At 39.5% G+C, this 27609-nt stretch overlaps 2 protein-coding genes across 3 annotated transcripts in view; one reads left to right on the plus strand and one right to left on the minus strand.

Annotated features, from left to right (window-relative positions):
- Window positions 1-27609, minus strand: part of lsamp (limbic system associated membrane protein) — a 678342-nt gene that overhangs the window by 325969 nt on the left and 324764 nt on the right. The gene's annotated exons all lie outside the window — the stretch shown is intronic.
- LOC307038020 (uncharacterized protein) lies at window positions 11237-14857 on the plus strand. The gene is made up of 3 exons (XM_079679310.1): window positions 11237-13636; window positions 13760-14025; window positions 14190-14857. Exons 1-2 carry the CDS (start codon window positions 11587-11589, stop codon window positions 13999-14001), a joined length of 2292 nt encoding a protein of 763 aa, XP_079535436.1. The 5' UTR covers window positions 11237-11586; the 3' UTR covers window positions 14002-14025; window positions 14190-14857.

The raw sequence follows: 27609 nt of genomic DNA on the forward strand, positions 1-27609 counted from the left end.
GTATTGCCGACACCACCAGCCAGAACTGTTGACACAAGGCTGAAGGGATCCAAAAATATATGTTGTTTGTGCCAGATTCAGACACTACCATCTGCATGAGGCGTCAGAAGTTGTGCTACACCAGACCAGGATACTGTGACAGTGATGATCTGCTGCCATAGCCCATCTTCTGAAAGGTTTGGCCTTCAGAGACAATGTGTTGTGACGCCTGTAATTTTTGTCTTTTTTTTTTGCAGTTGTTCTCCGGGGAAAAGCAGTTTATAAAATTATCCAATCCACCTTTCTTGAGCCAACAATATTCCACAGTCAAAGTTAAAGTTAAAACAATGATTGGCTGACTAGATATTTACCTTAACAAGCAGGTTTACACTTGTACATGGTTAGGTAGGAATATGTTTGGTAAACAAAGTCATTGTATCATCTGGGGAAATATATTTAGTCAAAATAATTCCCTCCTCTCGCATATATTTCATGGATTCCTGACCATTTAATGAAATAAGTTGTCTACAATTTTATGAATATAACTCTTCATATCAGTTTGATATGTTGTGTTCCTTTGATCAGTGGTTCTGTCAATCTTCTATTTCTAATGAAATACTAAAATACTGTGAGGCCGCGTGCCAGGGTAGAGCAATGATTTTTCTTGGATAGGAGCCAAGTTCAGATGAAACACACTTGCTTCACTTGGCAAAGAAAGTTTATCCATTTTACATTTTAGTGCTCGTGTTCACTTCCAATGACTACCCTGAACAACTGTGACCAATGCTGTGTGTGGGCGAGAGAAAGCAGATACTATTATGTGACACCAATGCTCTCGTGGTCAATGACCATCTGAGACATTTTGAATCAATGCATTCAATATTAACCCTTTACCCTCAACACATACTGTCTTATGATAATAAATCATCAGACACAACGTTGATAATTAACAGTATATCAACAGCTGGCACTAAACGTGAGTTTGTATGTTGGTGCAATTATGTTGCTCTTCTGCCATTATGGACATCAACATGTTCCGTGTTTTGGTTTGAAATCAAATAAGTAGCAACAGCCCCTTATTTGTAAATGTCTGAACACAAGCTTATGGAACCTGCTACAATATGGGTACTTTTCAAGATGTCAACTCAACAGATGTGGACTCAGAGTGACAGAATGACACATTTCACATGTGTTTTTCTAATGTGCAGGTGACAGTGTATGATTAAGGAAGTGCTAAAATAAAAATAGTTTGATACCAACCAACATTTTTGATGAATCCTTCACTTAATAAAAGTAATGAAGCACCGTATACTACTTACTGACATTTCAATGACATCCAGTTGTCTGTTAAACCCTCTGGACACCCATATCGACACAAGCCTAAACACGAATGTATGTAATTAAGAATCTAATGTGCAAATTAGTAAGCATGTAAAAAGTATGAAAAATGAATTGAATTGCACATTTAAAATATTTTCCTACGTCCTATGTCTCGCTGTCTCTCATTGTCACACATGCACTTTAATCAATGCGTTCTCTCAATATGTGACAATATTATGAACCGACAGCTTTCTATTCTTTTATTCTAAATCGGGCCGCAGGTAATGGAGCCATGACCTAAACCCGATGACATTTTTTACGATGAACTGACGGGGGACTAATTAACTCTGATTCAGTAGGAGAATGATTTAGAGAATAAAACAAAATGCCAAAAAAAAAAAAAAAAAGTCTCTCTTGACTCTGTGACCAGCAGGACTGTATCTGACACAGTACATTGCTGAGAGTCGGCGACAAGTGCGCTAACAAGCTAATTACTCTTGGAGCTCTATTTTCTTCTGCTGATCTGACGACCTCCTATGTCTATTTCTAGTGAATCCACCCTTGTGGCATCATCACACCATGCAGACCCCCTGCTGATTATCTGTGACTCTGCTGAGAACATTTGATTTATGGCTGTGTTGTTCTCATTGTACTTGGACACTTTGCTTCCTCCCACCAGTGGGTTCAGCATAGCAAGCTGTTTATTTTGTCAACCAATGATGTTCTAGATTTGGAGTTAAAGGGATTATCTTGTCAACCCATTCAGAATATATTAGTTTTGAAATGGGTTTATCAAGAGCCAAAGCAGCCTCAGCAGCCACATAACCAGATTTCACACTTTACACAAAATACATTATACATATACTATTGTATTATAAATAGTATGTGCTTTATAAAAAATCACCATAACTCTGCATACAGGACAGGCATGACAGAAAATATGAATTGGTTGTTGCTGTATATATATATATATATATATATATATATATATATATATATATAGGCCTATATATATATATTGTACAGTGTGAGGTCAGTGAGAAAGATATATAAAAAGGTACAGTATGTTTGTGTGCAGATGTGCTGCTGGGAGTCCCAGCAGCTTCTACTGAAGCCAGTCCCCAACTCCGGGGACTTCCGGACGGGGACTTCCGGACGGGGACTTGGGGTGGCAGTATACGGCGTGAAGTTGTTTGCGGCCTACCAGTAAACCCAAAGCAGAAGAAGAAGAAGAAGTGACGTCAGCGGCTTCATTTGCCTAATCCTCCCTCAGGGACTTATTCCGGTGGCAACGCGATCTGTACTTAGTTCATGAGAACTAAAGAGTTCTGATGAACTAGATCTGAAGCTCCACAGCAAAAACCTTTTAGCTTTATTAAACCGTCACACCATTCTTCTTGCAGCTGACAAATATCCACGGATTCGACAAAAAGGACAAAATCTCTCTCACTCCCGGTTCACCTCATCTCTTTTTCTTTGTAAATTGATAGTAGTGTGTAAATGCCAGTATTACTTATCTTGGCCACTTCAAATACCCTGTTCAACATAATAACTTGTTTAATACAGCTTTAGGAATAGACTGTTATTTAATCAATCATCAGCAAGGGTTGATAATTCAGCAAGGACATTGATTTGCTAATGTTTGATATTCCAAAGGATAACTTTGAGTTTGTTAAACTGGCTGATTAACTTTTTCCATACTCAAAGAAGCAGAGTGAAGATGTATCAGGACACTTTTAAACACAAAAAGCCCAATAACAAAAGGCAGTGATGGGTATCAAACATCAATCAGGTAGTGACTAACAGTTTGTATTGCTGAACCCTGGCCAGTTTCATACTGCTGATATTCATATGTGTAGACTTAGAGCACTCCAGTCTATATAGCAACTTACATTTCCTACTCTGAAGGTTAGCCGACAGTGTGTATATCAAATACTTCCACGAGTGAGACACTTTCACCCGGAACCAGCATGAATATAAGATCCAGTAACATTTATAAATGGGAAGGCACGGGTCAAAAAACTCATTTCATGACATGTTCATGACAGAAATGTTTTCTTGTCTTGCTTTAACTTGACAGTCGAGCTGCCATAGCATTTTCTAAAGCTGCAGTGTGTCCGCAGGGAAGAAGAAGAAAAGGATTTACTGGAGTCAGAAGAAAAACTTTGATGGTGTGTGACGGTGCATATGTCGCAGTTGTGTTTATACATGCGACATGGATGCAAACCTTTGATAAAGATGTTTTTAATGCCACAGAGAACAACATCCCTGGGCTACCCACACATGAAAGACTACAGGTTCTTTGAGAGAGAAATCACACACACAGGTATCCGAGTCTCAAAACAACTTCTGACATTGACTTTGCTTCATACTGCCAACTTCTTCTGAGAAGATCTGACATTTGACACATTATGTTTGTCTGTTATTGAACACATTTGTCAATAAACTGCACAGAGTTACCGATGTGTCACGTATGCTCCAAAGGAGGAAAAGGTTTAAATAAACAAATCTTCAACAGAAAATAGATGTGGGGCAGATTCGGAAGGGGACCTGCAGATCTGTCACCTTCCTGTTAGGGAGCAAACATACAAAATGACGATCTCTTGATCTGTCATTGAGCCGTTTCTTAAGAATCTTGGCAAATCAGAATCAGACTTGTATTACTTTGTATTTCTAGCATCCAGCAGCAGGATTCAGCTACCTTTCCTGAACATATTGAACAGAAAGACAGAGAGCCCAGCTGCTCTCCTGAGGATTTTCCTGTTGAGTCTCTGCAGACTTGTTAGCCCGATCACTTCTACATGCACGGTCAGATCAACTCCTCCCTCCAGATTAAGACCTACCACCATGGCGGCCATGTCAACTAAGTAAAACTGTGTTTCTGTGGAATAACCTCTATGTTTTATCTGGCACTGTCTAACACTGAAATTATTTCAACTCAAACCATGAAGGATATTTGCATTTCAACATGAGGGAATGTGTAAGTGTCCACAACATACCCTAAAGCAGGGGTGGGAAACCTCCGGCCTCCAGGCTGTATACGGACCGCGAGACCATTTGGCACGGCCCTCGAGGTAATTTATAAACAAACGCAAAAACAAAAAAAAGTTGTTATTAATAAACAAGAATACAGTTTGAAAGGGGAGTGATTTGTGAAATATCCATAAAGAAAAATAAAATCTGCTTACATATGGGTGTTGAGAGATGTATCCATAGATCTCCTAATGCTGCTCTCAAAGTGCACCAGATTGATACTTTTAACTTCAACATTTAAAAAAAAAAATCTTCCAGGAGGAGCATGCCCCCCGGAACCCCCTAGAGAAAGTTAGGTTCCCCCCCCCCCATTTAAATCATGTTCACATGGATAGGAAACTAAATACACATATTGTGTCCATATCTTTCTGTTGTGGTGGTCATACCACACCGTGCACGTGCATGCATGCGCGAGTCATAGTAAGATATCTGGATTAAGAGGTTGCTTTTTCTTTGCACAGCATGAAAGAAAGGCGAAATGAATGGGCTGTGATTTTAGTATTGTTAAGCAGAGGTCAATAATTTGTACGGCCCTCGGAGGATGTTGAAGAAATTGAAATGGCCCTTGAGAGGAAAAAGGCTCCCCACCCCTGCTCTAAAAGGTACAACATAAAATGGTTTTGGTGGAGGCAGTTAAGATAATCAAGTATAGTGCAACGCTGTACAGTATGATAACACCTTGTACCCGTATTAAGAACGATGGTCAATACATTTAGGTGGACTGCAAGAACATTCACAGTCTACATGCAGCATAGAGTTAGTGTACTTGAGGATATTACTAAACGTAATATGAAATGTGTTCATTTAGTGTGTCACAAATTTAGACTTTTTACTGCCTGCCTGTTTTAAATGCATCATCTTAAAGCAGCGTTTCAGAGTGACTTTATTATGACAATGAGTCTGGCAGTAACTCATATTGTCCTTCTACGAGTTAACCCTCCCTCTGCAGGCTGCTCTGCATTCATACTCCACTTGTTATGCATGAGCTACACTGTTTTGAAAAATTGAAAAGGCTTTTTGACCAACAATTAAAAAGTCACAGGGCAAAAGCTGACCTGCGCTCATGAATAATGACAACCTGCTCCAGTGCTGCTGCCTAAATACCCCTTGACTTTAGACCACCTACAGCAGGGAACACACGCGCCTTTATAGCACTGTGATAATGAGGTCTGGTGTACTGCCGTTATTATAATCTTTGGGTTTAGGCTGGGAGCAGTTCTGCGGCTAAGGCAGCTAAACCTGACAAATGCAATCCATCACACAAAAACAAACTAACCATATGGCTCTCCCTGCATGGGGTGAAAACAACATAAACAAACAGCAACTGGTCAAAACCACCACAGTGCAATGCAGGAAGAAGCTGGAAGAAGAAGAAGATTGATTCAGCAAAAGGAAACAATACGTTTAATTCAAAGTCCATCCATGAAAACAGCACCAAGCTAAGCATGTCGGTAGGGCCAACTCTGCCTTTAGCAAGTAGCACCTCTGGTCAGTTATTGTAGAGAAAAATGCATTCTTATTTGTTATTTACATAAGACCACAAGTTGTGTTTTACCTGCATTTCATGATCCACAGATGGAGGTTTGGGATGGAGACGGTCAGGACACAGCATCCAAAAGAAAAGAGAGAGAAAGACAAAAAGTTAGCAACAAAAAACTGAAAATGAACTGAATCACCTTCAAGCATTGGCAGACATTACTGTATAGAAAGGAAGTCAGCCCAGCCAGTATACCTGAGGTTAAGAGCTCTCAGTTATATACGTGGGTGTGGTTGGAAAGGTGTGTTTCAAGAAAGAGAATAAAAACCAATACTCTGCAGTAATCTCACCATCTAAAGCAGGGGTCTCCAACCTTTATTGTGCCAAGGATCGGCAGATACATTAAAAAAAATGTGCGGACCGGTTGTCAATTTGAACTGATTTGAATATTTACTCACCAGCAGGTGGCAACAGAGGCTAATTGTATTTAACAGCCTGAAGAAATACCAATCTGCATCCAAAACATATTAACAACGTTTAAAACCAGGATACAATTAAAACAAAAAATTATGACCGCTTTACAAATATTAATATAATATATAATATAGCCTAATATAGGTGGCAACAGTGGCTAATTGTATGTAACAGCCTGAACAAATAATAGAACAATATGAATCCAAAACATATCAACACAGTTTAAAACCAGGATACAATTAAAACAAATTAGGACCACTGTACACATATTGATATAACTGAAATGCCAGGGAGACCCCTGGGCTTGTTTGCCAGCCATAATAACGTCATACCGGGGCGTTCGTTCCGGTGCACTCCGACAGCATTTAGCACTACATCGAGATTAAGATTAAACTAATTTATTTTGGGAACACCCACATACCTATGGAGTTGGCCAGATGTGTGTAAATTACTGTTCATGGTCATTTGAAAACAAATGCCGTTGTTGGACACACACAAACACACCAAACATACACACACACAGCGGAGCGGAGCAGAGCACATACACACACACACACATCATGCGCCTTTGCGACCGGACATCTCCTTCATACAACGAGTAATAGGGGGAATAATCGGGCCGTTCGATGTGTGTGTGTGTAGAGGTGTGTGTGGTTGAAACGTAGCAGCCTGCAGTGGGGAACACAGTGAAGGCGGTGTGTACGCGCTCGTGCTGCACTTCTCAGAGACTGCAAGCTGATGCTGCAGCCATTCCATGAAGTGAAAGTTAATTAATCCAAGAACGGTTGTGGGATCAGCATAAACAAACATCACACTTTAACTGAAACAACTGCATAGACAACATTTCATCATTATCGCCATACCTAATTGCTCACATCACATCAGTGTGTTGGGTTGCAATTTTAAGGAGAATGTTAAGCTAGGGCAGTGGTTCTCAAAGTGAGGGGCGGGCCCCCCCTGGGGGGCGCAGAGGCATGACAGGGGGGGCGCGAGAGACCAGGAGGAAAAATGGTTATAAAATTATTATTTTTTAAAATCATAATTTGAAAAATTATTTATTCGAAAATAATATGATACAGTACAGTACTATTACGTCTGGGTCTCTGTGTTTCATTAAAGCTCAGCTCTGTGTGTGTGTGGAACGAGCCATTTTGTGTGCGTGCACGAGCGAGAGAGAGAGAGCGCACCGGTACCGGAGATCGTTGTTGTTAGCTTCTGGTGCTACCGAGCTACGCTAACGGATATAAGGAGTTTTTTCAACAACAAGGTGGAGGAGAGTCCTCTCCTGTCAGACTGAGAGACTCAGTGAGCTAAAGGACTCTCTCAGTGTTATCTCAGTGGGTCTCAAACGTTTTGGTCACCATTAATGTAAACAATTATTTCCGAGGCACACCTTTATATGATCATTATAGTTATAAAAAAATAAGAGATTAAATTAAAAACAGGTATGAAATACTATATGACAGTAAAAAAATAACAAAGTTTAAAAGGGTGATTTGTAAAATATCCATAAAGAAAAAGTAAATCTGTTTACAGTTCTGTTTCAAATGGGTGTTGAGCATGCCCCCGGACCCCCCGGTCTAGGTGGTGTGAGGTCCACGCACCACCTATAAAAATAGCACTTTACCCCTTCTTACACCTATATGCCGTGAGCTGATTATCAAGCCTTAATTGTAACAGCCGTGGGTACACTGTGTATATGCGTGGGGATTGTTGTAGTTTCAAATTCAACTGTGGCGACCGGTAGGCTACATTAATGGGAAACCCTAAATGTTTGAGCACCCTCTATGAAACGTCAAGCTACCCCACAGCACCCCGACTATTTGTGTTGGCCACTGAGCCTGACTATTTGTGTTGGGGGGTCCCGACATTTTTTTTTCTCCAAATGGGGGGCCTGACAGAAAAGGTTTGAGAACCACTGAGCTAGGGTAACATGAGAACGGAAACACAGCCTAAACTAAATAAAGATGAAACACTCAGAACATGCCAAAGCTAATAATGGAGAAAGTTCATCTCCAGTACTCACTTCCAAATGCTGATGTTTTTATTGCCTTGAAATGTCAGATATCTCGAGAATTCTTAATTATCTCTTTTAGTATTGGTATTTGAATAAAACTGCTTGGGTAAGGACAAACATTTGAAATGTAAAGAAACCATTGAAATAACCGTTTTGTTTTATTCATAGCAATTAACAATCATAAATGTTCTCTTATACGGAAATGTCTCTAATATTAAATTGTGTGAACGCTTCACAGAGCTATAAACAGTTTCCTATCTCTTAATATAGTATGTACAATAGTGGCTTTCTTGTAAAGGAAAGTGGAAACAGAAAGCGAGAGTCCTGAATTGGAGCTGGTAAAAATAAATGTCTCTCCTCCATGATCCTTTGTAGCCACTGACCATGATGATAGTGTTTGATTCTGATGTTTCTGTGGCTCAATGGTCCATGAAAAGCTCTAATGTAGTTAGAAAATGGAAAGGAAATGGATTTTTCTACACAACCTCCCTCCTGAGCTATTCCTTACAAATATCACAATTTGTGAGTACTATACTGTAAGTCTGCAATGAGGTTGGATTTTGAAATGAATAGCCCCATTGGAGACTAAGTGACTCCCATTTGTATGCGTATCACTTTCACTCAAAGGTAATGGAAACCTTCAGAGACTGTGAATTGTTATAATTTAAGTGTCCATTCAGATGAAGTATGCCAAAACGTACTTACACATGGCATTGTTTGAAATGCCAGTATGTTTAAGTGCACGTGCAAGTTTATTTAAACATTTGTATTGAACTGAAAGTTTAAGTAAGATATTCTCTTCAGTTAGCAGTTGTATATATTTAAACATGAGAGCTGAAATGAGATTTAGATTAGACATCAGCGCCAACTAGCAGCTCAGTTTGTTACTTCTAAAATAACTGGATGGCCTACCTGCCTGTCAGCCTTCAATCTGTGCAATCTCGTGCCCTCATTGGTCATGTGCGCGTTTGTGTGTGTTGGAGGAGGGGCTCTGTAAGGAAGTGGCAGATTTGTTCTGGCTGTGTATTTTCAAATTCTAGTGCACTCGAGCTGGTTTCTCCAAATGTACCTACCCCACCTTTAAACCAGGTCCAATTTCACCCAGTTATTTCACACAATTAGTAAATGAAAAGCAACATCAATATTTGGAGTCATTACTTCCTTTATAACGGTCCACTTCACTGCCGAGATATTAATTGAAGTTTCGGGTATTCTTTTTAAGTGCACGCACAATTTGGTCCATACAGCTATTTACAGTACATGAGCTAATATCCAACTACCATTGGACTCTCATTTGATTTCACAAAATACCCAAGATCCCTCTGAATAATCTACTCTATTATGTTCCTTTCCTGTTTGAGATGAGGCGGATTACATTTGCAATAATATGTGTATCACTTCCTCTGCTAAGAGTTTGTAAAAATTGAACAGATTTCCTCTCAGTGGGAGACTTGATTAATGAATGTGTGTTTCCGAGTTTATTTTATCCAACTGTCAAAGTTAGTGAGTTATTTGTGTCCCTGATATTGTTGCAATTAAAAGTGGAGATAGACAGTGACAGTTAGAAAAGGAGGTCACACCAGACTCATGAGGGGGGGAGGGGGGGGGAATCTAGCGCTCATCAGGTGTAAAGGATATACGCGGCCCCTATGGGAGCTTTAAACAGCACACAGCCTCCTTTACTTTAATGGTGGGGTAGGTACGTTTGAGAAACCGGCTCGAGATACACTTTTTGCTATATTCCATGGAACGCTCTGGCAATGAATATCTTATCTGAAGTGCTTTGACAAAAAATCCATACAAAAATGTCATCTGTGGAAAGCCGTAGTTCTGTAAAAAGCACGACCAATCATTTTAGCGGCCGGCTAAAATGATTGGATGGCCTACCTGCCTGTCAGCCTTCCATCTGTGCAAAAACTGATCTCGTGCCCTCATTGGTCATTTGCGCGTTTGTGTGTGTTGGAGGAGGGGCTCTGGAAGGAAGTGGCAGATTTTTTCCCGCTGTGTACTCGAGCTGGTTTCTCTAAAATACCTACCCCACCATTTAGTCCATGGGCCAGAGGCCAAAATTGGACTTTTTGGTACCACTCAGAGTGGCAAAGTCTAGTAACATTTTTTGAAAAGGTACATGTCCATAGATGATATTTTGGTATGATAACCCATCCTAAGTGGTAGCTTTTTGACAGTTATCAGCTCATAAAGTTATCAACCCCCTGCAAAAAATAGGCCTCTAAACGCCGGTGGCATATTTTGTTTTGTGCTCATTTTCAGAACTTTACTCATATGTTATGAGGGCATGTTTGGTAGCATTTTAAAGTGTACAATCCTAGCTTTCATTTAGACCTAGTTTTGGGCCTATCTAAAAAATATAAAGGTCACATGGTCAAAGGTCAAACTGTCTCAACAACATTTTTTCCACTATTTTCGCCTAAACTGTAGTCTTTTTTATAGCACTGTGAAATGTAGGAACAGCACTGACACAAATAACAAAAACTGAAATACTCACAGGACTGTAACAATTCAGGAAATGTTTAATCTTCCCATAATATCCTGCTATGAGGGAGGATATGGGTCTTTAAGTGGAACATGGGCCCAGGCGAGAATTGACAATAACTGCTAATTATTTGGTATTTGTCACAGAGTTTTTATTTAGATTTCTATATATCTTTGCCCTAATCATCATCATCATCATCATCATCATCATCATCATCATCATCATCATCATCATCATCATCATCATCATCATCGTTGTTGTCCAGAGTTAAGACAACTTCTTCATCCTCCTCAACCCTCTGATTTGTGCATGTTTGCAGTTTGCACATTTTCGTGCAGTCAAGATTGTTGGTGAGGCAGGAGAAATCTGGTAGTCTACAGGTCTTCACACACTTGCAGGCCATGAGAGATTTTATTTAGTTTTCTTTACATCTTTGGAGATGCTGGTCTAAGAGACCTTTGCATAGAAGCAGGAGTGATAGCTGACGGCTCAGTCTCAGGAGTTATTGATGGGCACAAGTATAATCGTGCAGTAAGGCTCCACAAACTGCTCTATGAGGCTTTCTTGAGACTAGCATGGGAAGGTTTTCAACCTTGGTTAGAAGAGAATCACCAGGATGATATTATTCACCTGGAAACAACTCTGCAAACTGCCAACAACCTGTGTGAAGAATTAACACAGACAAGATTTGAGGAAACTCTCAAGCAGGATTCATGTCAGCGTATTCTGACACAATTTAATGAGTACCTCAGCTTCCTCAGAAAAGACAATGGTCCCCTGTCTGCCTTCTGGATGTCCTATGTGGACATGGTTGAGATTCTGCTTTGTCTAATTCGAGCATCACGAGAGGGAAATTGGATGATGCATCTTACAGCAATAAGAGCCATCATTCCATGGTGCTTTGCATATGATAGGATCAACTATGCCAGATATCTGACATACTACTATGCACAAATGTCTCGCCTGGAGACTGATAATCCTGCTGTTCATGCACACATTGCAAAGGGTGGTTTGTCTGTCCAGCTCAGTGGGAACAATCCCTTTGGAAAGATTCCAGTTGACCAGACAATTGAGGAGACCATAAACAAGGACACCCAGACTGCTGGAGGAACCAAGGGTTTCAGCCTAAAAGCAGGAGCAGTCACCAGATACTATCTCACTTCAGAAAACAGAAGTCAGTACCTAAGGCAACTCAGGAACATGACAGGCACCAAAACTACAGGCAGTTTCAGTCATCACGATCTACAGAAGACCAGAATAGAGAAGGACAGGGCTGATGTGAATGCCTTTGTAGAGCTTATGAAAAATAGCTGGGTAAACCCTCTCAGTCCAGATCAGTCTGACATCATCAGTCTTTCCACAGGAATCGCTGTGTCACCAGACATAGCCAGTGATCTGCTGCAAGCTCACCAGACTGGAGAGGAAGCATATCAGAAGTTCAGAAGTGAGCGTTTGGAAAAAGAATCACCAGAAACCAAATTCCACGACAGAATGAAAAAACAGAATCTGAAGACATTCTCAAGCCTCACAAAAAGAGACAGAGGAAATCAAAAACAAAACAAGGAGTTGATATTGAAAGCAGACAGAAATCTCTTTGGGCATATGATAATTGTTTCACAAAGTAGAAGTCTTCACATTAAAGATGTCCTGGCTCATCCACTTGGTCCACTGCCTTGGTCACTTTCAAATCCAGACGGTTCGCTGCGAAAGACCAATAAGGCCGCTCTTGCTAGAGAGTTAGAGAAATCAGCATCAGCAGTTGAAGATATTGGAAATCTCTCTGCATGCATCATTGATGGAATGAGCCTTGTTCAGAAACTGAAAGGTGATGGCAAGACTTTTGGAGAGATTGCTGGTTCTGTGCTGAACTTTGCTTTGCATGAAGGAGGAAAGAGTACACGAATAGATGTGGTGTTTGATGTGTACAGGAAAACATCCATCAAGAATGCTGAGAGAGACAATCGAGGTGCAACAAGTAGCACTCAATGGAAGAACATTGCCCCGGGACACAATGTTGTGCAGTGGAGAAAACTCTTAAGCAATCCAGAGAGCAAAACTGCCTTGATCAAGTTCATTGTGGACCAGTGGAAGCTGCCAGAAAACCAGGTGAAGCTTCAAGAAAAGCAGCTTTTTGTAACATGTGGAGAGACATGCTATTGTCTTAAGAACAAAGATGTGAAAGTTGTGATGGAGTTAAAGTGTTCCCATGAGGAGGCAGACACCCGCATGCTCCTACATGCTGCTCATGCCAGCCAGAATGGCTATAAAACTACAGTGATTGTGAGTGAGGACACAGATGTCATGGTCCTTTGCTTAGGGAACTGTAAGAAGATAAACTGCACCATGTACCTGAAATGTGGGAGTCAGAATAGAACAAGATACATCAACATTAGCACCCTTGCTGAACTCCATGGAGATGATCTCTGTGATGCTCTTGTAGGTCTCCATGCCTTTACAGGTTGTGATAGTGTGAGTGCTTTTGCAGGAAGAGGGAAACTCTGTGCTTTCAAACTTGTTAAAGGAAACAGGACATATCAAGAGGGCTTCAAATCCCTGGGAACATCATGGGATGTATCAGAGCACTTACACAGAGCCATGGAATCCTTTGTGTGTCAGATGTATGCACCATCATCCGACATATGTGATGTGAACGACCTTCGGTACCTGATGTTCTGCACCAAAAGGGGTGAAATGGAGTCAAGCCTTCTTCCGCCTTGCAGGGACTGCTTACAGCTGCATACACAGCGCGCAAATTACCAGGCAGCAGTATGGAGGCAATGTCTGGAAGGACAACCAGGCATACCAGAGCCAAAAGGTTATGGATGGAAAACAGACGTCAAAGGTATGCTTTTAGTAAATTCACTGCAACAGTATAGGTAATTTCTGTACATTTCAGTTCTTTAGTGAAGTAGATGAGACATGGAAAGTGTGTGACTTGGATCTTACACTTCTTCTTTTACTGTAGGTATGCTGGTGTTGGACTGGATGCGAGGGCTCCCAGCTCCAAAGGCTGTCTTGGAGCTCATGGCCTGCAAGTGTGTAAAGACCTGTAGGCTTCCAGGCTGCTCCTGCCTCGCCAACAACTTCAAGTGCACAGAAATGTGCAAACTTCAAAAATGCACAAATCAGAGGGTGGAGGAGGATGAAGAAGTTGCCTTCACTGTGGACTATGATGATGATGATGATGATGATGGATGTGATGATTAGGGCAACCCCCACATGAGACCCCAGGTAAGATACAAAAAATAGTAAAAGGTAGCGATAAATTAAAGATTTAAATAAAATAAGATAAAATAAAATAGAATAAAGATAAAGATCGATCTATATAGGATACAGAAAAAAGTTATTGTGCAAATGTTCCTGTAGTTTTTATTCCTGTGCCCCATGTGCTCCAGGTGCTGGTGCATCAGACGCTGAAGGAGCTGCTGATCCTAAGAGCGGAGCTGCAGAAGGAGGCCACCTCCCACTCCCTGTCCTCCTCCTCCGAACACTGCCCCTCCGCCCACACACACCACAGGAACTCCCCTGCACTTGGCCGTCTGATACACACACAGTATAGTTCATGTTTCAGTGTTTACACTCTGAGGGATTCTTCTTACATTTCTATTAACATTATAACAAAAACCCATATGTTTGTAAAGTTTTTTGAAAAGTATTTAAAGAGAATTTAAAACCTGACGCCCCACCATGCCCCACCACCCCCACCCCACCTTAACGCTCTTAACGCTGACTTCAGATGTTCAATGTTTTCAAAAATGCACAAATCAGAGGGTGGAGGAGGATGAAGAAGTTGTGTCTTCACTGTGGACTATGATGATGATGGATGTGATGATTAGGGCAAATCTAAATAAAAACTCTGTGACAAATACCAAATAATTAGCAGTTATTGTCAATTCTCGCCTGGGCCCATGTTCCACTTAAAGACCCATATCCTCCCTCATAGCAGGATATTATGGGAAGATTATACATTTCCTGAATTGTTACAGTCCTGTGAGTATTTCAGTTTTTGTTATTTGTGTCAGTGCTGTTCCTACATTTCACAGTGCTATAAAAAAGACTACAGTTTAGGCGAAAATAGTGGAAAAAATGTTGTTGAGACAGTTTGACCCTTGACCATGTGACCTTTATATTTTTTAGATAGGCCCAAAACTAGGTCTAAATGAAAGCTAGGATTGTACACTTTAAAATGCTACCAAACATGCCCTCATAACATATGAGTAAAGTTCTGAAAATGAGCACAAAACAAAATATGCCCCCGGCGTTTAGAGGCCTATTTTTTGCAGGGGGTTGATAACTTTATGAGCTGATAACTGTCAAAAAGTTACCACTTAGGATGGGTTATCATACCAAAATATCATCTATGGACATGTACCTTTTCAAAAAATGTTACTAGACTTTGCCACTCTGAGTGGTACCAAAATCTGGTCTGGCCCATGGACTAATTAATGTTTAATAGATTCCAAGGCTGCAAATATAACACAAAGAGAACACTGATTGGCTGTGAGGATTTAAGAAACTGGTCACTAAAAGGCGATGTTAGATGGATTGCGTAAATATAGAGTTAATGGAAAACCAATATGGGTAAGCATCGGCTGAAGGTTTTCCTAAGACTCCACGTAGTTATCAACTTTATATCAGACTTCAATTCTCTTCACCTTCATGTTCAGGCGCATAGATTAGTTCGTCTGCAATTCTCAATAATGGAGTTTTAATGTGAACATTTAATGGTTCGTACCAAATAGTAATGAGCCTTTATTGAGGGGATTAACTGTATGAAAGAAAAGAGATTAGAGAGGACACAAAGTAACTATGAGCTCAGGGTGGACGAGGAGACTTTTAACAATACTGAACACAATCTTCCACATTATTTTATTTTTGAAACTATTCATCAAAATATATCTTAAATCTTACATGTTCACCGAGTAGATGTTTGCATCTCTTATCAGAATGCATTTGGGACTACACAAAGCAATGATAGGAAAATGGAGCCGTATGAAAATAAAGAAATGTATTAAATAAAAACGAGTGTCTCGGTAAGACTTTAGAGGAGATTGGATGACATTTGCCGAAAGAAACCTAACAAATGTCAGAAAATGACCTACCATAGGAATAATCAAATAATACATTGAACCGAGGAATTCAGCAAGCGCATTACAGTATGTGTTTGAGGTACGCATTTTGGTATTTTCTACACGTCACAGTTCAGGAGTATTGAGTTGAAAATGGGACATGCTCTTTAAATGCCTAACTGTGATATTCAGGGATATCTCGCCTCACGTTAATCTTATAGTTACACTGGGATCGTTTAGTGATATCATGAAAAGGTTTAAAGCAGACTCAAAATGAGGTGACGCCAAAAACACCTCATTGGTTAATTAACTGATCTTCACTCACTTCATGTGGGAACATTCAAACGAGGGAAGAAATGTGTGCTATATTTAATGAATTCCAATTGAAAAATGTATCATTTGGGATATGTTATGAGTGTAACATTAATCTTTACAGTGTTGTGTATTGTCCGACTTTTTTACGGAAATGTTAGAAATACAGCTTGATGTTTTACTTAATGAGAACAAGAAACAGGAAAAAGGCACTGTGGGGAGAAAGCTCAGACGCTTGACAGGAGAGAGAAAGGAGGCACATAGCGATAGTTTAAAGCAGAAGATGAACAGGATCCTCTGAGGTCGAGAGAAGACCAGCGGCTCAACTGTGTTAGTCAGCCATGACGCTTCCCACTTTATCCCAACACAAAGCCCATGGGACACACGCAGCGAAGAGAGCACGTCGAGTGTGAATTACATTGCCAGGAGCTCTCTTTAGACACATGTTGCTCTCTTTAAAGTCAAACCTTTTTATGTGTAAAATGTGACCATCCAACATATATTGTAGCCTGATAACACGAACACCCAACACTTATCTTGATGACTTTAACAGTGACACAATGCACTCATCATTTCCTGCAAATTTCAGATGAAATAGTTGCATCATAGAGTGAAATCTTTCCACTCATTTACTCTCAACTTTCTCCCGACTGTTGCGCAGAATTTCAATTATTTTGAATAGAATGCAGCAAGAGACAAAATGTGTTTCCTAAAATGTTATTTTTTTATAGTAACCTAAAACACTTTTTTTTTTTGTGGCGGCACATTATTACCATCAAATGGAAATATATTATGAATCGGAGAGCTGGGTTACTGACTACATTGATACATGTAACACAAACTACGTCAGCATCATTCAGCCTCATATATTTCTCATTATGTTGATTCCTTTAAACCATGGGTACTGACCTTGTCTGGCAATTCTATGTTCCACAAAAAGGAAGAAGTGTCACGTACTAGAAATACTGTGTTTGGTTTCGGCGAGGGTAGGCGCCTGGTTAGAGCGAGCACGAGGCAGGACATGACGCGGATTACAGGTGCATGTAGCCAGTTTGTAATTTGGTCATAAACAACAAGGTATCTTCATGTCTCTTGAATTAGGCTGATGAATATACATTGTTGGCACTCACACAAAACCTTGTGTTCTCTGTAGGGTGTACTTTTGTGTGAATCACCCCCTCTTCTAAACCCCATATTGATGGCTTCCAATTTTGCACGAGCTGCATGTTAACCTCATCAACTGGCCATTTGCTAGCAACTCTATTGACACATACAGTAAGCTCAATTTGAAATATTTTCAGCACATGCCATTCTCAAATACAGCCACTCGGGAAATGCTTATATAATTTCAAGGTTGCAGTGCAATAATTAAATGGGCCTTGAAGTTTAAAGACTGGTTTTAAAATGTGCATTAAGAGAACATAGCCCTTTTTAGGTTACAACGAAAGAAAAACGTGAAGTCGGTTCTCTCCTGAACTCACTGCAGACACCCACGCAGATCAGACGTGTCTGTCCAGAGGATTTTTGTGAGATATCAGAAGGTCAGCCCTGGAAAACTAATCCTTCATCAAGGCTCTTAACAGAAGTACTGGAAGCATCAGGCTTCACATTATACTTCAATGTAATTATTCATGATTAACAAATCGGCTTTAAACATGTGGAAATGAAGAGGATATCAACTGAAATGGAAGAGTCAAGAGAAAGGTCTCGCAGAATGTAAGTATGCACTTTGTAAAATATGGGCAGTGTTGCAGAGAGCTATTATCTACAGTACACAATTACTTTAAGTTGGTATGCTTTCATCCACTCAGAGCAGTTCTAAGATTTCCTTCAACTAAAAGAAATTGCATAATTGGCGAATGAGTTCAACCCAAATTAAAACAGACTTCAAAAGGATATTCTAAAAAATACTTGAGTTGTATTTCATAAATCAGAGATACACTTGCAAACTAAGGTTTGAAATTTGTTTCAGGACATTTTTATTTCATATGAACATAAATTCTAAGTGCTACCATATTTACACATCATCAGTTTGCAAATGAAAAATCCATATTGGAGGTTAAGATAACTAAAGTGAAAGGTTTTAGAAAAATCAGAAGACTTCACAATCCTGAGTGACCAAAAGTGAGCCATTTCATGTGCATTGTATGTTGTGTTTGTTGCAGTTATTGTAAGTGTTGACAACATTAAGTTACATTTAATATTCAACCTTTGTTTTGTATCCTTAAGGTAGAGTGATTTAAAAAAAAAAAAAAAAAAAGGTGCAGCCAAACCTGATACACTATCTCTAATGTGAATTGTAACCAAAGCAATTCCATGTTTTATTAACCTTTTAAAAAAATAAATAAGCCCTGTGTTATTGAAAAAAAAAAAAAAGGTAGAGTGATCATAATGTGGGCCTTGTGTTGGTGTATCAATGAAGATCTGACTAAGACAGTGAAAACTGAATAGAAGCATAACGGCCAACAAAGCTCAAAAATACATAAAGCCTTCCCTCAAAAATTCACCTCTTTATTTAACAAAGACAGAGAACTTGACAACTCAAAAGGAAGACACCAAAACAAATAAAAAATGGTTTCCCTCACTCCGTTGACTTTTTATTCTCATCCAGAGAAAAGGACAACTTGACTTACATGAACACTTTTCTATATATAGTCAGGGAACATTTAATTACAGTAATGTTTCCCGTAAAGTGTATTTAGCCTTGTGTGGCCTTTTTTATTAAAGGGCTGTTTCATCTCCTTGTCTAAGGCCGCCCTGGGATTACATGCATTTAAAGCTGCTAAATGAGCATTTACAAGTCAATTCCACCAGGGAGGAGAAGGCCCCTGGACGTAATCACATATGTAATATGCACACAGTATATGGGGGATGTTATTATCCTGCTAATACAACACATTGTGAGGACATTAAATTAAATAAATATAGTTCTTCTCCCATATTCAGTAGACGCTGAGAAACCCAGGCATCAAAAACTGAAGTTTTGTTTCACCTGACAAATATAGGTCAACATTAACTGTCCAATAAACTCTGGTTTGATCCATATATTTGCCCTTTACTAGCCAATAACTTGCATTTGCTCAATGTGGTTTTATGCTGGATATGAAACTACACACATTCTTCATTTAATTTGCTGGAAACAGCTGCTTATATTAGTTAATGGTGAGAGCGACTAGCTTCAGTTTGGATTGTTTGCAGGTTGAAACAGAAGCACAACTATTGGACTGAGTTACAGCCAAAGACTTAAGGGCAATCAGCAGTATACAAACTTGTTTACATATCTTTCAGTATATTGAAATGACCTGCTCAGCTGTTGGCTGCTCAGAGGACAGAAAGAAAGTGGCAGCGGGTAAACAGCATTGAAGAGTTGGAAATGTTCAGAAACAAGGTAAATCTATGACACATTTGAACCAAACAACAGTTGGTGATCGTTGGACCAGTGGCAAGATGGCTTTAGGCTGACCAATTGGAACATTTTACAAAATCACTCAACCCTAACTGTGGCCAGCAGCTGAACAAACAGAGCTATGTATGAGTCTGTTTACAGGAAATAAATGCCACATAAACAAACAAAGAAACACTCAATATTGTAAGTTTAACTGCTGTAGATTTAATCATTACATGGTGCACTAAGTCTGTGATTGGTATTGACTACTTACAGTAGAAATGGATCCCTGCTCAACAGCAGCTACTATTAAACCGAAGTAACACAATAATTATTGTGATGTTGGAGGAGAAGGAAATATTGATCACGGAAGTTACATTATTAATACAATAACAATATGCTAATACAAATGGTGACCATGTCTTTATTCATGACCCCAGGATGACTCAAAAGTACATCCTTGAGGTGTAATCATACTGGCTGACTTTCCGAATGACCTCCTCACGATTAACACATACTATGATTGATCAACTTCTAATTTAATTTTTTTTTGGGGAAATTGGATTTGCAAAATGAGTCCCTTTATTGTCTGAAAGCCCCAACGAAAATCAAGAGTTGGCATATTGTGGAGGATCGATACCTTTAAGGAAAATGACTCAGGAAATATGAAATGGTTTAGACGTTATATGGTATGGTGAGGGAATTGTCAAAAAGATCAGTGCAGTATTATATCATGACCTGGCAAAAAAAAAAAACACAAAGGAGAAATACATTAGGCGGGGGGAACAAAACAGAACAATCTGTCCTGCTTCTCACTTTCTCTTCCTCTCATCTACAGTAGCCAGTCCCTCTGCTGTAATTTCAATCCATCAAACCCTCCGTCAGTCTTGTATATTCACCTTTGGGACACATTTTGGCTCTTTGCTCTACCTCGCCATTCCCATATTGGCCTCTTCTGCTGCTCCTGGGCCTGTGCCATGGCCGGAGGCTGCTAATGCCATTCAGTAGCTTTAATAGTGGGAATCTGTATGCTATTAACTGAAAAGCCTCTGGCAATATGGCTACATGTGTAGCTGTGTAGGTCTGAAACTTTTACAGTACACATTTTTTGTAACGCTCTATCCTGGCCTCCACCCTGCTGCGTCTCATTTCACCTTTGTGACTCACACCCCCTCCTGAAGCTTCTGCTGATACTGCCATAATGACACATAACATTTAAACAGACCTTCATACAACCTCTGAAGAGTGTGTAGAGATATAAACTTGTCACTGGGTCATGTCAGATTTCTGCTCCCAGCTTATCACTGAAGAGATGCATCTGACGAAAAAAATGTAATTCCTCCAACAGAAAAGCACATTTAATTACATGATATTGTATACACATTTGACTTTCATACTATCAACTGGGGAAATAATGTTGAGCTAGATATCAGGGAATGTGCAGCTAAATCTGACAATAAAGAAATATAACAGGACTTAAAGCTTAAACATAAGCCTCATGAAACACCGCTGAATTAACTGAGGTTTATAAATCGTCAGCTCCCTTTATAGTGACAGCAGATGTACAGTCATTGCTAGACAACAGTGTAAACCCATCAGGCGGTTGGAAGCTGCCATGATTCAGGAACAAAAAGGATGCTAGATGTCCCTCGGTGTGTGTCTGTATTTCACATTAAGCGGTTTCATATCTTCCCAGCTCTCATCCCTCCATTGTTAATGTCAACTCCTACCTCCATCAATTCCTTTCTCCACCCCTCTTTCTCTCTCCATTAGGGAACTGGCAGCACTGATCAGGTGATGCTGAGCTTGACTCATTTCTTGTAGGAATCAATGGCCACATTTAATCAAATGGCTGGAGGCTAATGACTTTAGTGGGGCTTGTGGTGAGGCCAGAGTGTACAGACAGAAACGATTTGAGTTTGGATGTCTCTTCTGGTAAAAAAAAACAACCTTAAAAGCCTTGCTGTAGAAAACAAAAAAAGGGTCCACCAATGGTAACAAAAACACAATTTGGAATTTAGTTTCAACCAGGATCAATAATCCTCTTACAATCTTAGTGATACACTCAATGTTTTATATTCTAAAAGGTAATAATAGTAGGAGGGTAAATCACCATAACAGTAACCCCTTCCTCAAATGTAGAATACACAGCCAGCAGTGGCTCAGTCAGTAGGGGCTTGGACTGGGAGCCATAGCGTCGCTGGTTCAAGTCCCCGAAATACCTAAATATGGAGTGTGGACTGGTGCTTAGAGGGGGCCCAGTGCCCATGAGCAAGGCACCGCTTATGAAAATGTTAGATGGCTGTTCAAAAACATTCATATCTTCTGTGTCACTACATGATATCAAACTATCAGATACACACCCACAGTGGATTTAGCGCTCAGAAAATGAACTTTAGCTAACCCCAAGTCTATAATCTTCCCTAGAAACATTATTCATGGTTGATTATTATTGAATGGATGTTGAGATCATTGTCTGCTTCTAATCTTATTGTTATCGACTCAAATACATAATGTAGAGGGGCTGCTCTTTCATTATGCTGTGATTCAACTTTAAAAATATGTGTTGGGTTGTATAGTTTACAACTGCTGTGACAGCACCAGCATGACTGATTGTCTAAGTTGTGTATTGAGCTGCCTTAACCTGTTAAGTTGATGACTATAACTTCACTTCTAAAAAGGAGTTAATTAATAATATTTTTTCTCAAAGCAATGATAAACCTGTGAGTTGGATGTAGAAAAGTCAGAATCAATATAGATTTTTTTATTTTAAATTAAATTCAGATTGAACATAGTAAAAAAATGTAAATTATAGTTCCATCCAAAATAAAAACATTACTTACGGCCCCTACACACGGCTGCTTGCGTTGAAGCTTCAACGCGTCTGCCCATTCACTTTGAATGGGGTGACGTCACGCTTCGCCGAACTGCATTGTGGGAGCAAAGCAAAAAGTAGAGCAATGTTCTACTTTTGAAGCTAGGCTAGGCGCCAGAGGTCCACCGTTTCCCCGCAGCGAGGCTCCCGTTGACAGTTCACTAGCACCCCGCCCCCGTTGACACTCCACAAGGCATGGGCTGGGCTGGGTGAGATTCCCGGGCTGATCTTTAGTCCCAGTCCGCCCCTGACTCACCCTCACAGTTTGCATAAAGAGCCAAAAAGATTCACAGATTGCAGCTTCTCCCCTGCTCTCCACTCAGTCAAAACAGATCGGGAATTACACTTACAACATCATGTTTTCTATAATTTCAGCTCAACATTCAACAAAAGTTTCCCTTTGAAAGTCATGGCACGTACTGTATGCACCATGGACTTGAGTACCGCGCTCACAAATAGACCTAAAGCAGTTCACTTCTCTCTATTCTAAGGCTGTTATCTCAGCTCCCTCTTGTTAACTGTACATCTATGACTGCAAATGACACTATAATCATTTGCCCGGGTTTAGAACAATCATGTTACGTTGAGGCTCTGCAACGGGCAATATAATCTGTCCAGAACCTCATTGGTATCCACCTACTGAGCATTAGTGATTCTGGGTATTGATATTCAGTGAACAATTGGCGAGAAAAAGATCCTGCAAAGACCCCGAAGGATATTTAAAGAACAATATCCACCCCAGCCACACCATGTTCACCTTGCTGCCATCTGGCATGAGATATAGAGGTATCCTCTGTTGTACAATCAAACTACAGAGCAGCTTGGAACATAACTGCATTTCATTGAACAACCCTATGTTTAACAATGAGAACACATTGTGCTTATATACTTATGTAATCAAAAACATAAAGGAAAATAACTGGAGTGATAAAACATATCTAAAATTCATTTTAGTTGCAGTCAGTGTTATGGGTGTTGGGCTATCAGTAAATACAAGGCTTTGAGGTGTTGGAATTCAAATCAGGAATATACATATTGGATTTAAAAACTGGCATGTTAGCCTTGCATTGTGAAACATTTAACAATCCTGTTAACATGTGGATGTATGGCTTTTTATTGAAGATCTCCAGTGAAAAAGGCTAAATGTCAGACTCTGAATGAGCTTTAGCAGAGAGAGAGAGAAACTGCTTAGTCCCACATGACTGGGAGCAGAGAGAACATGGCATATAGATGAGACATGATCTCACCAAGTGGGAGATTGTGCAATGTTGATATTAATAATGGAGTATTTTAGTGGCTGTGCGGCGGTGCAGGGGGATACACAAGACAAGGTAGGCATGCAGTGCATTCATATTTCATAATGATGGTACAGACCTGGAGATACAGCAGCTTCCCAGGGACAATATTAAAACAGCAGTGGTCTCTATTATAGTCAACACTTTACATTCTGAGTGAATGTCAGAACATTGATCATCACAAGATGCTAAATGTGGTTCCAGGTTAAAATATAAACACAGTTAGCTTCCTTTGAGGATAGTACTTTGGATAACCTTAAGTAATGATGGTTGGTCGAACTCCTGATTAATTGGCTTAACTTAATGTTTGGGCAGATATGAGTAGTTTGTAATCATCAGTCTGATAATATTAACGTGTTGGACTGTTTCAGTTAATGTAAAAAAACATACTCCTAGTGATCAATCATCATGACAAGCCTCGTGTGAGAGTTAATGGCAGAGCATATCTTGAGGACTCAATTTAATTATTGTTATTTTATTAATGAAAGCACAGTTTGTATGTATGTACTCATATTGATTGACATCCAATTACATGGTTGTGTTGATTAAAATAACAAAGATATTTAAGGACACAAACACATAGATATTTCTAAGAAGACATAGTTGAAACTGAGAAGTGCTGCATCGTGTCAAATTGCATTGCAAAAAGTCACAAAATAAACGTCACACATCTGAACTCTTGTGTGCAGGACCCTTCTGACGTTCCATGTTTAAGATTCTCTCTTGACAAACGTATTGGTCATGTTTGGACAATGGGTAATGGGCCCCCATAAATCAATCTATACCCAACGTATGGCAACTCTTGAGAGAACACAGGTCTGTTTGCCAGGTCTGTACTCCCAGTAATATGGTCCTCCAAAAAAACAACTGTCAATCCAGCTACTTCCATATTTTGTGTGTGTGTGTGTGTGTGTGTGTGTGTGTGTGTGTGTGTGTGTGTGTGTGTGTGTGTGTGTGTGTGTGTGTGTGTGTGTGTGTGTGTGTGTGTGTGTGTGTGTGTGTGTGTGTGTGTGTGTGTGTGTGTGTGTGTATAGAGTCACGATGTGGAGGAGGATCCTTCTAATCTCTACCAACACTTAATTTGTCCTGTTAATGAACACTTAATCTGCAGTCTTCAGAACCGGAGGAAGCATCCAGCATGTTGATTGGTTAAATTAAAGGCTTGTGTATTTTATCAACACAATGAATTTACTCTTTGTTGGCATGCATCCGGAAATACAATTGAAAAGGGTGGTCGTAGTTCAAATTGCTAGGAACAAAGGTGTATTTCTGGCAGAAGTTCAACAAACAAGCAATTGATAAATGATGGACAATATAATCATGTGTGTGAGGGACAAACATTTACTTGATGGTCTCCTTTTTTTTTGACTTTTCTAAATGTTTAGCACCTGTGACCTTTGTTAATCAAATCATTTGCACTATTACATTATTTTAAATACATCTTTTTTTCTTTAAACAAATGTAACATTTGTAAATGATTGTTTTTTTTTGAGAGCAGGTTGGTGAGATACAATAACACACATTACTCACAGCCTTTGAATGCAGCTGAAATCCTGTGACAAACCTCACAACTCAATAATAAACATTGGGCCACATATGGCTTAGCCTTGGGCAACAAGGCTAGAAATAACATGTAACAAGGTTTTTGATAAAGATAGCGAATTGTAGGAAGTCACAGCATTTACAGTCAAGCCACTGCTGGGGGGTTCACGGTCACGGCCAGTTTTGATGAAGTGCTTGAATTGAAGGATAATGAAGAAAAAAAAAAGGGCCATGATTTAGATGGACACAATAGTGGGTAACACAAAGTGAATAACAATCAGCTACATCAACAGCTGCATCGAAGTTTACTGAATGACTTTTCAAGAAAATATTCACAGCATTTTTTTTTTCTTCTCCCCTAGACTCACATTTGATCTAAGGTCTACTCTTCATCCTTAAAAAAATTACAAGGGCTGTGTGTAATCTGTCTTCTGACTTTAACAAAGATTTAATACAAATAAAGGACAATTTGAATACAGCATAATGGATGTGACAAATGAGGCGAAACTTCAGCAAGATCAAAGGAAGTAATGAGGCATCCATGTATCACTGCAAGCAGGATTAGATAGGGATTAGCAGCTAAATAAATAAAATGATACTAAGCACACTTTGCTTTCATCGAACTTGCCCAAAAGGCAGAACAATAACTTCATAGAATATTTCAATACCATAGCATCACATTATCTATGTTTACAAAAACAACAATCGCTGCATCATTGCAATGTTGAGAGCACTTTGTTATATATTTCTCTTGAGAAAGATACGTCCATCAGAACACAGCAGTTTCCTCAGGGCTAGTACAGCAGCAGTTATGTTGGAGATGTTCAACAATTTGTGTGGAAAAGGGGCACTTTGAGCTGACAACAGGAGCGGTATAACTAGTATTGATCCGGATTCTATAGGGCACTATGAAACACATCTTCTCTCTTATCTCCCCAACTTGCCTCTTCTCTCAATTCCAGCTCATCTTGTTCTTGGCTCCAGTGTCAAAGGGACTCTCTCTCTCTATCTCTCTCTCTCTCAGAGTGAATGCTCTCCTGGAGTCAAGATTCTGGTTTGGAGACAATTTCAGTAGGAAATCACTTTTATTAAGTAGAAGCTCAACCTTGAAACATCACTAAGATCTTAGGTTATTTGCTTAGTGAGGTCTTACATTTTCTGTTATTTAAATCAAAGAATTTTATTATAAGCCAGACCTTTCGCTTGATGGAGATGAGGTTGAATTTCGGAGGGTTTACTACACAAAGACAACTGAACCTATGACTTTTATTATGTCAAAAGATCTCTAGTTTAGTTGAAAGCTAAAATATTACATTTATTAAAATAATTATTGCTTCCAACTAACCTAATACAGTTGTGTGAAATGTGTTGACATAATTCATTTCAATAAATTCAACGTTTCAGTTTTTTCAGTGTAGTAAGGAGTTTTAATAAAACCTGATTATGACTGCATTTGACCTACTATGCACTCTGACCTTGCCTTGTTTAAAGCCGATTGAAGAACGATTGAATAACTCTTAAGGAGGCATAGTGCTATATTGATTGCGAGAGTGCTAAATACCCAGAATGTTTCCCCACCTGCTCTTGTCTCTCAGCTTCTTACTTGAGCTTTTCCAGATTGGCCTTATTTCCCTCCAACCTTCACTGTGTTCTTAGTTAGTTTGTAAGCATCGTTTTCCATGTAATAGGGCACCAAGCCAGAGCCAAGAGTCACAGCCAAGCATTTCACTCTACAGCACATCATGGAATACTATGCTTTTTGATGATATGCCTTCCCAGTTTATCATATTGTGTTAGCAGGTCAACTTGTGTTGTAAAGAATAAGGGTATTCTGGTGTGACTAATGTCTAAAATGTCATCGTGAGGCAAATGTCATCATGAGACATTAATAATTTAGTTACTTTCTGTGTAAAAATGTAGTGTAAAAGGCTTTTTTTTTTAAAGAATGTGGGTTGGTTTAACACTGTTAGGTTGGACCGCTCATTTCTCACTTATATGTGATAGGACAATGAAAGTTTATAAAGCTGAACCATAAACAATGTCACTCGCTTTCTAAAACCCCCCAATCAGCCAATAACAAATTAACCTACTGGAAAGTATGTATTGGGTGACAATAAATAATGGCATTAACTGTTACTTTATGAATTACTGTATCTGTAACTTCTTTGAAACATCAAACCTCAACATGAATTGTAATCATGCTCACTCCATACTCATTATGAATCCCATCCCTACTGACATCACTCTAACTTCTAAAAGAAAAAAACTCTGATATAGATGTTGTACTAAGTTGAATATAGGGATTCAGTGTTTGATTGGTGCGTTGTTGGATTGTGT

This window comes from Notothenia rossii, assembly GCF_949606895.1.
Source record: "Notothenia rossii genome assembly, chromosome: 4".
Lineage (NCBI taxonomy): Eukaryota > Metazoa > Chordata > Actinopteri > Perciformes > Nototheniidae > Notothenia > Notothenia rossii.